Genomic DNA, 12,517 nt, shown 5'->3' on the forward strand with positions numbered 1-12,517 from the left:
ATTTTTTTTTTCTGAATAAGGTGGTATTCTCCATGCTATTGATAGTACTTCTAGTCTCTGTGGCTTGGGCCTTGCCTTCCTCAAGCACCTTTGGATGCTAATTGAGCCCGTACTCATGCATCCCGTTAACTACTTCAACCACTTGTCCGGTCTCTTCGGCGTAAAATGCAACCGCATTGCCGTCCTCCCTAACAATGATTCTACACCACCAAAAACTTCCGCACCGTCTCATTGCCAAATTGTGTCATGGAGACCCACCCCAAAATGAGGATCATGTGGCTGACTAACAATATCATGCCCCCATAACCAGGAAGGACATGAGTGTCCCAACAACCATGGAGTGGCCCATGCTTGCTCCTCGAAGTTCTCCGGAAATACAGGGCGCATCAACACAAGGAGTCTGCTTCTACATAGCATAGGTCTTCTGTATTAGTCATGTACAAACCGACAAGGACTCTAGACCACCCCCAGATTGACCCGTGGTCTATAAACCTAGCCTCGTCCATACATATATAAGATATGAAAGGGACCCTCTGATCGACACCTTCACCTTATGACACAATACACAATATCTGATCTTACGACCGAGCACCTCTTGTACACACAAACCTTAGTTTTCCTAAAAGGCTAAATCCACCAATATAGTCAAACATGAAGTGGGGTCTTACCTTGATTCGAGGGCCCGAACCTAGGTAAATCTTCCTCGTGTGCACCATCCGAATCCCCAGTGTGCATCTAAAAGAATGTTTGTAGCTTGGAGTTGGTTTACTGTTGCTTCAAACAGTGAGCGCCCCACCATTATCCCCATGGTGGACTGACATAAGTCCTTCAACTCTGTCAGTTGGCAAGAACTTAACCACTCATTCTTACTATCAAGGATTTGCACGGTGATGATGACAATTGATTGACAACCTAAACATTACAAGCCTCTCTACCATGATGCTTAATTGCATCCTCGGGGAAGAGGGTCTTGCATCCTCTATTCCCATTGTTCCCTTCGTTCTCTCCACTATGGTTACCACCATGTCGTGGGGCACCAGGGAAAGCCGCAACACCATGTTTTTCTGTAGCAAGGCTTTCAACTAGCAATTGTTGTCAGGAACATCATCACTGGACTAGAAATGCAACCTAGAATTCTGGGATGCATGTTTTTTTTTGTCCATTGTAATGTTGATTTGGTTGCACTCCTCTACACCCCTTTCGAGCATCTCTAGTAGCTCTCGTTTCTCTAATAAATTTCCCGTATCGGGGATTCGGGACAAAAATTGCTCATTGTTGAAGAGAGAAAATGAAAGTTCACTTGTTGGGCACCTGAGCCCCCTATTCATAAATTCACTTATGTGACATGCAATTAACAAGGTGTGGTGCGTTTGAATGACATGTTATTTGAATAACTTGCTGTTATGTCACGATTCTCAGCTTTCCAAAATAGGAGACAACTATGGAAAAGATCACCCGCTGACAAATGGGCCCTGCATGCGTTGGGGGTCTATTGCACCACCTCCCCCAATAACCCAAAAAATGTTATTAGCGCAACCCGAATATACCCTATTGGGGATGGATTATTGGGAACTGATGGAGATGCCCTTACCTACTACCATGTATTTGTAACCCTAATGGCTGCATAATGGTCTTAATGAGTGTGCTACATATGTGCAGATTTTTGTCTTAATGAGTAGTATAATTTGTATTTTACTCCCTCTGTATGATCTAAACGCTCTTATATTTATTAACGAGGGAGTACTATTCAGGCGATATAAGTTCGGGTCTAGAATGCCACTTTCGAAAAAGAACATGTGACACTTAATTCGCTGGACAGTACTAGAAGAGAAATAAATACACTAAAGACTTCTAATACTGCTTAGGCTAGCCATAGTGAGAGTAACTTAGGTAGTAACATAGCACATCCCAAGAAAAAATTGCTTATGTGGCATGGAGTTAATGAGGAAAGAGATGCCTTGTGGTAACATAATATGTTACTATAACATAACACACCCCGAGGTAAAATGAGTCTATATATCAATTAATGAAGGCTTGCATGTTACCATCCATATGTTACTACCCACTATGAAGATAGTAACATAGACTAGTAACAAATGCATGTTACTAGTCTAAGTTACTTCCCACTAGGACCAGCCTTAGAGTGAACTGCTTAGGCTGGTCATAGTGGGAGTAACATAGATAGTAACATAGATGCCACATAAACAAAAATATTGATGCGGCAAGTAGTTAATGAGGAGAGAGGCAAATAGAGTAACCTAATATGTTTAACATCACATAGCGCTTTCCAATGCAAAATGAGTCTACAATACAATAAATGAACATGTGTATGTTACTACACATATGACACTTCACACTATAAGGGTAGTAACATAGAGTAGTAACGTATGCATGTTACTATTCTAAGTTACTCCCCACTATAATGAGCGTGAACTTCGAGTCATAGTAAGATGTAAGACTTCTAATACTGCTTAGAGTGAACTGCTTAGAGTGAACTTCGAGTCATAGTAACGTACCATGATCATGGCCTTGACGTTGTCGCGGGTGAAGGGGAGGGCGTTCTCGCTGTCCTTCCCTTTGGATAGGTTCGCCTCGGCGAGGAAAGCGAGCAGGCCATCTACCAAGTCGGCGTCAGCATCGGCGGGGTTCTTCCCTCTCCTCACGTGGTCATCAATTATCTTGTCGGTAAACTTGTCGAGGGCGCTGCGCGCTGCGTGGAGGCGGCGGTTGAAGCCCAGCCGGGCCGTCCAGCGGAGCCACGGGAAGTAGTCGCCGACGTGGAACTCGCCTAAGACCTTGGAGAACACCCGGAGGATGACGATGAACTCGTCCAGTTCTTCGTCGCCGGCGCTGAAGGCAGCGCGGAAGATGACGCCGACGGTGTGCTTGAAGATGAGCTCGCCTAGGTTCACGGCCTGGCCGCTGCGCCTGCCAACGTCGCGGGCCAGCGCCCTGTACCCGTCGCGCACGGCGAGCCACGTCTCGGCGCGGCGCCGGCTGAAGAGGTTCGTGGCGCAGAGCTTGCGCATGGCGCGCACGTGGGCGCCGCTGTGGGCGAACGCCAGGTCGGAGCGGCCGTTCAAGAAAACTTTGAGACGGGGAGGCCACAATCTCAAATAGCATGGGATCAAATTTATATTCGCGCGCTCTAAGGGGTGCCCCCCTCTCGGTCCCAACCGGAAACATCCATGCCCCCTGACCGGATGACTGGCTTTAATCCAGGGCCATGGAACCCTCATCACGGCCTGTCTATTTGGTGTGTACGAGGAAAGTGGTTTGCAACTTACTAAACCATATTCTTTGCAGAAGACATGTGGTAGCACAAAAAGGAATGGATGGTAACGTGACTTGATCCACGTTGACATTGGAGTTAAATGGTTTGGCATAAGACTGGCATGCTTCAACACGGACGATACTTGCCTGCTCCCTTCCCATGCTCCCATCCGTGCTCCCGCATACGTGGCTTGATTTGATTGGAAGAAAATAAGACCCGTCCCCACCCCCTGAAAATCAGGGGGGAGATGATTAGATTAGAAAAGAAAAAGGGGAAAAGACAGCCGTAGGATGAAGTGGGAGCACGGATGGGAGCATGGAAAGGGAGCAGGCAAGCCGGATCCCTTCAACACTGCCATCTTACCACCTCTCATGTCACCACATGATCATGTAAACTCACATCAAATAACATATGGAGTTTTCGAAGCTCACTTGCATCAGCTTTGCATGCAATATAACACTTACTGCTATGCATATAAACATGCCATGAACTAACTACTCAATGCAAACATGCAAAACACTCATCATATCAAAGGTTCAAACATGCTTGCCTGGTTTGGAGTAGTCGGAGTCTAGCTCGGTGAAGTTCGCGGTTCCGTCACCTCCTCCGGTATCTACGGTATAAAGAAAATACGCACTAACATAAATACCGTGTGTGCACAAAAAAATGTTCCAAATATTTTTCAAATATATCTGATAAAAAACTAGACAGAAAAATAAAGATGACAAAAAAAGAATCAATCAAAAATCATTTTCTGTTTAAAAGTTATTGAAGTTTTAGTCCAGGGACTTATCTGTGATGAAACAGAAAGTTTCCAGGGGCTAGCTTATAAAAACAGAAAACGATTCGATTAAAAACCCGCCAACTCTAAAGGGAAAACATATTCTGCCCAAAGGCCTTTTCAGAAAACGGTTCGGTAAAAAGGGAAAAAGCTGACAAGGGGTCCCACCCGTCAGGTTTGAAAGTTTGAGAGAGAAAACAGAGCGCGCCGGCGCCCGAAGCTTGCGGTGGTCGCCGGCGACAATCCACGGCGAGTTAGGAGGAGCGGAGGGTACCTACGGACTCAGGGTGCTCTCCCGCGTCTGTGGGTGGTGGAGTTGGTCGTCGGCGAGCCCCACGTCGACGGCGGCCTTCACTCCGGCGGACGGCGGCTCGGGCGTCGGTGGATCTCGGCGGGGAGGGCTGCAAGGGTCGAATTGGCGCTCGGGTTAGGGCATTGGGTGGAGTAGGAGGCGACTTCCATGGTCTGGAAGGCGGGTGTGGTCTCACCTGAGCGAATCATGCCGGAGGCCGAGGCGGATCGGGGTGGCCGAAGTCGGGGAAGGAGACCTCCTCGGGTCCCTCCTGGTGGCTAGGCGGGGCTCTGGTGAGGTGGAAGTGTGGTGCGGGGTTGAAAGGGAGCTCGGGGCTCCTTTTTATAGGCGATCTAAGGTAGTGGCCGTGAATGAGATAACGCCGGCGACGATTGCGGCGAGGCAGTGGGTGGTCAGGTGATTAAGGCGGCTAGGCATCATCGCGATGGTCTACTGGTTCCATTTCAGTGCTAATCTTGGCCTGCCCTGGTTGATACTCCAGGTTCCGAACGGAACGGCGTACGGAGCTCGTCAGCGGCAGGGAGCACGCTCTGCGCTGCTCAGGCCACGACGACGGTGCCGCAGCGCGCGCAGGCAAGCAGATTGCCACGCGGAGGCCTCGGGTGGCTCGGGCGGTGCTGGACGGCGCCAAAAGTGGGTGCTGGCTCCCACTGGCTGCCACGGGTGGCTCTGCCACCGCAGAAGTTGCCGGCGTCGGCGAGGCACGCCGCCACCGACACCCGCGCCCATCCAAAAGAACGTGCGGCGCTCTGGATAAGGAGGAGGAGCAGTGTGCATGGCGCCAGAGTGGGCACTGGTGAGATCGATGCCGTGTCTCTGAAGAAAACGACACTGACGGTGCAACTGCAACACTGAACTCTGAATTTACTGAACCTGAACAGCAACAGTGCCTGCCAGGTGTTCGATGAAATGTTTTTGGCATGTGGGAAATTTATCTAGAGCTGATCTTCGGTGAGGTGACCACTCAATGCACCTGGGTGCTGCCTGATTTATCCCAGAATTTTTGGAGAAGAAAAAATATGAATTTCACCAAAAATGATAAATCTGGTCCAAACTTGCAGTGAGCAAAACTTGAAAATTTTGAACTATGGAAGAGTGGATCTTGATGGATCTAGGTTGGGGGTGCTAAGGACTAGTCATAGGAGTTGGTTTGGGATCAGAACTCAAAAGGATTCAGGTACTTCCTTTGTAAACCACCTAGGTCCAAAATAAATGACAGAAATAGTTTTGGGGATAAAATAAATGAAATAAAAATCAAAATGGGTTGCACTTGCTAGGTTTCGATATATGACTTGACCCAAAGTGGAGGGTGGTGTTTTGGGAGAAATTTTTAAACATGAGGCATGGTGGAAGAGGATGGTTTGAATAAAAGGGAATAAACCAAAACCCATAGGATTTCCTTTTAAATGAAAAACTTTTCAAAAAATAATTGTGGCGAGTCAACACCAAGGAAAAGCCTTAATACCAAACATCAAGGTTGAGGATGACCCAAAATAAAATTTTGACAAAAGAGAACATTTTGAGTAGGAGAGTCTTTTTAAAAGATTTTGAATTGCCTCCTTCAAATCAAACAATTTTTTTTTTGCTGAAAACCAAATCAAAATTTTTGGAGTGTCACAACACCTACCCCCTTAGGAAAAATCTCGTCCCCGAGATTTCAGCTGATCCTCAAATAGGTGTGGGTCTGTCCGAAGAAAATCCTCTCTTTCCCATGTTGCTTCATTCTCGGTGTGATTGCTGCACTGAACTTGGAAAAACTTGATTGTTTTCTGACGGGTCCTCCTTTCAGACTCTTCCAATATTTTTATTGGACGTTCCCTGAAGATGAGGTCTGGTTGCACGTCATTGTCTTCATGGGATACATGCTTCTCTGGGTTGCTTATGCACTTCCTCAACTGTGAGACGTGGAACACGTCGTGGACGTCTGACAGTTCTTCGGGTAGGTCTAGCTGGTAGGCTACTGTGCCTCTTCATGCAACTACACAGAAGGGTCCGATGAATCTTGGTGCTAGCTTTCCTTTAACCTTGAATCGTTGTAGGCCCCTCATAGGTGATACTCGTAGGTACACATACTCACCGGGTTCAAAACTGACTCCCCGATGTTTTCGATCGTAATAACTCTTCTGTCGACTTTGAGTTGTCTTGAGTCGGTCCCTGATTAGCTTAACCTTCTCCTCAGCCTCCTTGAGCATGTCTGGGCCGAAGATACGACTGTCTCCGGTCTCTGACCAATTTAGTGGGGTACGACATCTACGCCCGTACAAAGCTTCAAAAGGTGCCATTTGTAGGCTGGCTTGGTAACTGTTGTTGTATGCGAACTCGGCATATGGTAAGCTTTCTTCCCAACTGGTTCCATAGGTGAGGACACATGCTCTCAGCATGTCCTCCAGAATTTGGTTCACGCGTTCCGTTTGTCCATCAGTCTGGGGGTGGTATGCTGTACTGAATGCTAGTTGAGTTCCCAGGGCTTGTTGTAATTGATCCCAAAATCTAGAGACGAATTGGGTGCCTCTGTCAGATATTATAGTCTTTGGAACTCCGTGCAGACAGCCGATACGGGCGAGGTAAAACCTGGCAAGCTTCTGAGTGGTGTAGGTTGTCTTCACCGGGATGAAATGTGCCACCTTAGTCAGTCGATCTGTGATGACCCATATGGCATCATTTCCGTATCATGACCGAGGTAGTCCGACAATAAAATCCATTCCAATCCCACTCGGGTATTTTGTTTGGCTGTAATAGTCCGGGTTTCTGGTGCTCGGCCTTAATGCGTTGGCATGAATCACAACATGCAATGAACGTGGCTATGTCCCTTTTCATACCGTGCCACCAAAACTTTTCCTGAAGGTCCTTGCACATTTTGGTTCCTCCAGGATGGATTGAATATAGAGCGGTGTGGCCTTTAGCTAGAATTTGCTGTTTAAGGTCCTCGATATTTGGTACGCAAAGCCTATCTCCGTACCACAATATTCCATCCTCGTCTATGATGAATTCTGAGGGCTTGCCCAAACTCACTTTCCTTTTTATGCCTTCAATGCTGGGGTGTCCACGTTGAGCCTCCTTAATCTGTTCTATCAGGGTAGGTTGTATTTCCAAGTTCGACACATTTCCTTCGGTGACCATCACCAAGTTGAGTTTAGCAAACTCCTGCTGAAATTCAGGTCTCAAATTTGGTAGACTGTCGTTGCCCGAGCTGGGGTTCCGACTAAGAGCATCCGCCACTACATTTGCTTTTCCTGGATGGTAGTGAATGCCAACATGATAATCTTTCACTAATTCCAACCAGCGTCGTTGTCGCAAATTGAGTTCTGGTTGTGTGAAAATATATTTGAGGCTTTTATGGTCCGTATATATTTCACAACGATTCCCAAGCAAAAAGTGTCTTCACTCCTTGAGTGCATGAATGACTGCTGCCAACTCCAAGTCATGTGTGGGATAATTCTCTTCATGCTTCCGTAATTGCCTGGAAGCGTATGCGACTACCTTGCCTTCTTGCATTAATACGCATCCGAGGCCCTTCCGGGATGCGTCACAATATACTTCAAAACTCTTGTATATGTCTGGTAACCATGACTGGTGATGTTGTTAATTTCCTTTTGAGTTCTTGGACACTTTTCTCGCAGGCTTCAGTCCATACAAACTTTTTATCCTTCTTGAGTAACTGCGTCATTGGTTTTGCTATGGCGGAGAATCCTTCAATAAATCTTCGGTAGTATCCTGCCATTCCCAAGAAACTTCGTACATCCGTTACGCTAGCTGGTGGTTTCCAGCCAAGTATGGTCTTGATTTTTTCTGGGTCTACGGCAACACCTTCTTGGGTTAGTACATGGCCTAGAAAACCAGCTTGTCTTAACCAAAATTCACATTTGCTGAACTTGGCGTATAATTGATGTTTCCTTAATTCTCCCACTACAATCCTGAGATGTTCAGCGTGCTCTTTTGGTGTCTTGGAGTATACCAGAATATCGTCAATGAATACCACCACAAATTTGTCCACAAATTTCATAAATACTTTGTTCATGAGGTGGACGAAATATGCGGGGGCGTTTGTCAGTCCAAATGGCATTACTGTAAACTCATATAGTCCGTATCTTGAGGTAAACGCTGTCTTGGGAATATCCTCTGTCCGTACTTTTAATTGATGTCACCCAGACCTCAAATCAATTTTTGAGAAGACCTTGGCTTGTGCGAGCTGGTCAAATAAGTCATTTATCCACGACATTGGATATTTGTTTTTGATGGTGACCATGTTGAGTGCTTGATAGTCTATACATAATCTTAGTGTCACATCCTTTTTCTTGGCAAATAATACTGGTGAACCCCAAGGTGAGGAGCTCGCTCGTATAAATCATTTGTCCAGTAATTCATTTATCTGCTTCTTTAGTTCTACTAACTTGGAGGGTGCCATTCTATATGGCTTCTTGTAAATGGGGGTGGTTCCAGGTGCTAGCTCAATGATGAACTCTATTTCTCGGTCTGGCAGCATGCCTGGTAGCTCTTCGGGAAATACGTCGGGGAACTCACATACCACTGGAACTTTACTAATCTCTGAAATGTCTACCTTGTTCAACCTTGGTTGCCGTGATATCTGTCTTTCCTGAGCTGAAATTTTTATTGTCTTCCCGTGATGATGGGTAAGAATCACAGTCCGATTGAATCAGTCAATAAATCCTTTGTTGGTGGTTAACCAGTCCATTCCTAGGATAACATCCAATCCCTTATTTTCCAATACGATGAGGTTTGCATGAAACTCTAGTCCTTCAAGCTCAATAACCACACCTTGGCAGTAACTCTGAGTAACTTGCTTAATCCCAGGGGACTTGATGATCATGAATTTTTCCAAGGGAAGCATCGAGAAATCATTTTGCAAAGCAAATGTCTTTGAAATGAACGAGTGAGAAGCTCCAGAATCAAACAAAACCGTGGAAGGTATTGTGTTGACAGGAACATACCGAGTACGATATCCGGGGCATTCTGTGCTTCCTCCCTGGTCACGTGGTTCAAGTGACCCTTCTTGTGGTTGTTATTGGGGTTGAAGTTGTTTCGCTTGGGCGTTGCATTATTGCCACTGTTGTTTGGCTTGGGGGCCGAGTTTCTTGGCTTGGGACACTGCTTGGCATAGTGTCCTTCTTCTCCGCAGGCGTAGCAAGTAACACCTGGGTGATATGTAAACTCCTTGTCCCTTGCATGGAAATTTTTGTTTGGGCGTGAAACATTGGTCGTGGGTTTGTGTACCCCACTCTTCTGAAACTCTGTCTTGCTCCGGTGGTTGCGAGCAAGAGTAGTCTGGTCCCTTTTGCGCTTGCGGAAATCCTCCAAGCTGCGGCACTCATTTTCCAATGTAATAGCCTTGTCCACCAGTATTTTGAAATCTGGGAAAGTGTGTACGACCAGCTGGCATTTAAGCGCTGGTGCCATACCGTCCAGGAATTTCTCCATCTTCTTGTTTTCAGTCGTATGCTCTTCGTTGGCGTAGCGAGACAGTAGAGTAAACTGACTGTTGTGCTCAGTCACTGTCATGGTCCTCTGCTTGAGGTCATCAAACTCCCTCTTCTTGAGCTTCATAATACTTCTGGGAATGTGCGCCCCACGAAAACCTTCTTTAAATTCCTCCCAGGTGATATCATTTTCATTGGGGTGCATGTGTAGGAAATTCTCCCACCATGATGCGGCCGCTCCAGTGATATAGTGCGGTGCATATAGTACTTTCTCACGGTCTTAACATTGTGCAATAATTAATTTTCTTTCAATGTCTCGAAGCCAATCATCGGCCTCAAGAGGTTTGTCAGTATGAGAAAATGTTAGGGGACGCGTCTTTTGTAGCTCAGACAATTTGGATTGTTGCCGATACGGTCCGCGGTGATTTCCCATATTGATGACTTGGTTCATCATTTCTTGATGTTGTTGCTGACTCTGCTCATAGAGGCGGCATACTTGAGAAAATGCTGCTTCAATGCCTTGCTGACTTGACTGTCCCTGTGTGAAATTGTTGCTTGTCTGCGTACCAAAATTTTCTTCCGGTGGACTTGGCATAGAACGAGTCCAAGGACGAGACATTTTCTGCTCTGGGGTATTTTTTGAAAAACTTATGAGAAAAGATGAGTGGCAAAAAAAAAATATTTTGCAAGACAAATAAAATTTAAGAATTCCAACATTTTTCAAGAAAACACTTGATTGCGCATGGAGAAGGACCGCTCAGTACATATCTTACACGCAAGCCATAATTATACAATACATCACTCAGGATGTGCGTACACATTCCTGACATGTTATTTAGGCTAGTGCACTTTCCCAGTTCCTACATGATGCGCACACAGACTACTTCTCACAACCTATATACATATAAACATATCATACAAGCTGACACACTGCACGGCTGCTAGGCGTACTCAGTCGGAGATGGTGAGGATTTCCCTCGGCCTGCCAAGGGTAAGGCCCAGTGATGCTGGAGACTCAACCTCCTCCTCAATAATAGGCTCCAGACGTGAAGCACTGAGCTGTGGAGCTGGTGCGGGTGCGGTAGGTGGTGCAGCTCTGACTGGAGTAGGAGCGATGACTCGGTCAAATTCTTCAGGAGTAGGCAGGCGGCGAGCAGTGGCGAGGGTGGCAGGTGTGTGGGATGCAGAGGACGAGACGTAAGTCAGCGGTGGAGTTGTATGGAGAAGCTCCCTCCTGTTGGCTGAACAGCTATGCACGACGGCCATACGAGCAGCCACAAGGTCATCCACGAGGTTATCAAATGTTGCCTCGAGTGCCTTGAGATATTCAACCAGCATCTCAATAGCCTCATCCCTCTCTCCCCTAGGGCAAGCAAATGCGTAGTGACAGATGTATGGCACGTGGCAGGGGAGGTAGCGGTAGCGATGAGTCTTCATTGAAGGAAGAACATCCCGAAGACGAGCTATCGCCTCACGGGCAGCCATCTGCATAGCATGCCTCTCCGTAGGCATGTCTCTTCCCACAAACCGGAAGCGGCGTAACTCAACACGCCCTCCCTTGAATTGCACCGCGGCCTGGTGCATGGACAGACTATCGTTGATCTTGTGCTGGTAGAGTGTGAACTCCGGACGAGTCGATGGCCCGATCGCGATTTTGACGATGGAGGTGAGAAGCTTGACGAACCCCTCAGGCACGTTGGTGAACACATGTGACTCACAGTCGTTGCCAGCCATCTACAAAAGTAGGCAAAAATTCTGAATAGTCAGATCCTAAATTTACACTGACTGTCAAAAAATGACTACATTTGCAAAATATTAAAATAGCACTTATTACGCGAATAACCGATTAGCGATCGCACCTAGTGGCTTCCTACAGTCAGCCTGGCTCTGGTACCAAGTTTGTCACGACCGTTTTTCAATAAAAGACTTATTGAGAAACCGACCTTAATATAGACCAGTATAGGAAAAATCCTCCTTACTGGTAGACAAATACTTGATACAGAAATCCAGTAGTATTAAATATTATACAGGGTTGAGCTGAGGTTGCTCAATAATTTATTACAAACACGCCAATATTATACATAAGGGCGGATATGACACAAGGGTGTGGTGGCATACTGCCGACTCGTAATAAAAGTGGTGGTGGATATGTCACAGTGGAGTGGGTGACATGACTCCTAATCCTGCAACTCATCGAGCGTCGAAGTGAGGCTCGATGATTTTATTCGGGTAGCGGAAGCGTATATGATACAAGTGACCAAATCCAGGATCGCACGGGACTGACTGGGACTCCTCTAGGCGTCAAACTCGCTATCGTACTCTTCATCCATGAGATCGCCTTCGTCAACATCTGGCCAAATCAACAAGCCAGGTGAGTACTTTGAATGTACTCGCAAGACAGTTCAGACATAAGATATAACAAATGCAAACATGATGCACCATGAGCAGTTAGCAATGCACACTTAAATAATAAATTTGCACGGCATGTAAATAAAAAAGGAAGTCAGGCGGTAGTCCTCCCGAAATCCCCAAAATAACCGAAAACCGATCGGGTGTCTGAAGCGACGCCTCGAAAGGTAAAAAAAATAGATTAACATGCCGCAGTTGGGCGTCTGAGCGACACCACATAAAGGGCTTATATTGAAATGTAAATGACAGTGCATGCCACAGTCGGATGTCTACGCGACATATCGGAAAGGGCTTATAATGAAAAT

General features: G+C 46.5%; 1 protein-coding gene across 1 annotated transcript in view; it reads right to left on the reverse strand.

Moving 5' to 3' along the window:
* LOC119279165 (cytochrome P450 84A1-like) overlaps positions 1 to 10,008 on the reverse strand; it is an 11,844-nt gene extending 1,836 nt beyond the window's left edge. Inside the window, exons 1-2 of the mRNA XM_037560522.1 lie at positions 9,786 to 10,008; positions 2,516 to 3,088 (exon numbers count right to left, since the gene is read on the reverse strand). Of these exons, the coding sequence (XP_037416419.1) occupies positions 2,516 to 3,088; positions 9,786 to 10,008 (796 nt within the window). The remainder of the gene's footprint in view (positions 1 to 2,515; positions 3,089 to 9,785) is intronic.
* Between the last annotated feature and the right edge of the window lie 2,509 nt (positions 10,009 to 12,517).

The sequence above is a fragment of the Triticum dicoccoides genome, chromosome 3B, assembly GCF_002162155.2.
Source record: "Triticum dicoccoides isolate Atlit2015 ecotype Zavitan chromosome 3B, WEW_v2.0, whole genome shotgun sequence".
Taxonomy (NCBI): domain Eukaryota; kingdom Viridiplantae; phylum Streptophyta; class Magnoliopsida; order Poales; family Poaceae; genus Triticum; species Triticum dicoccoides.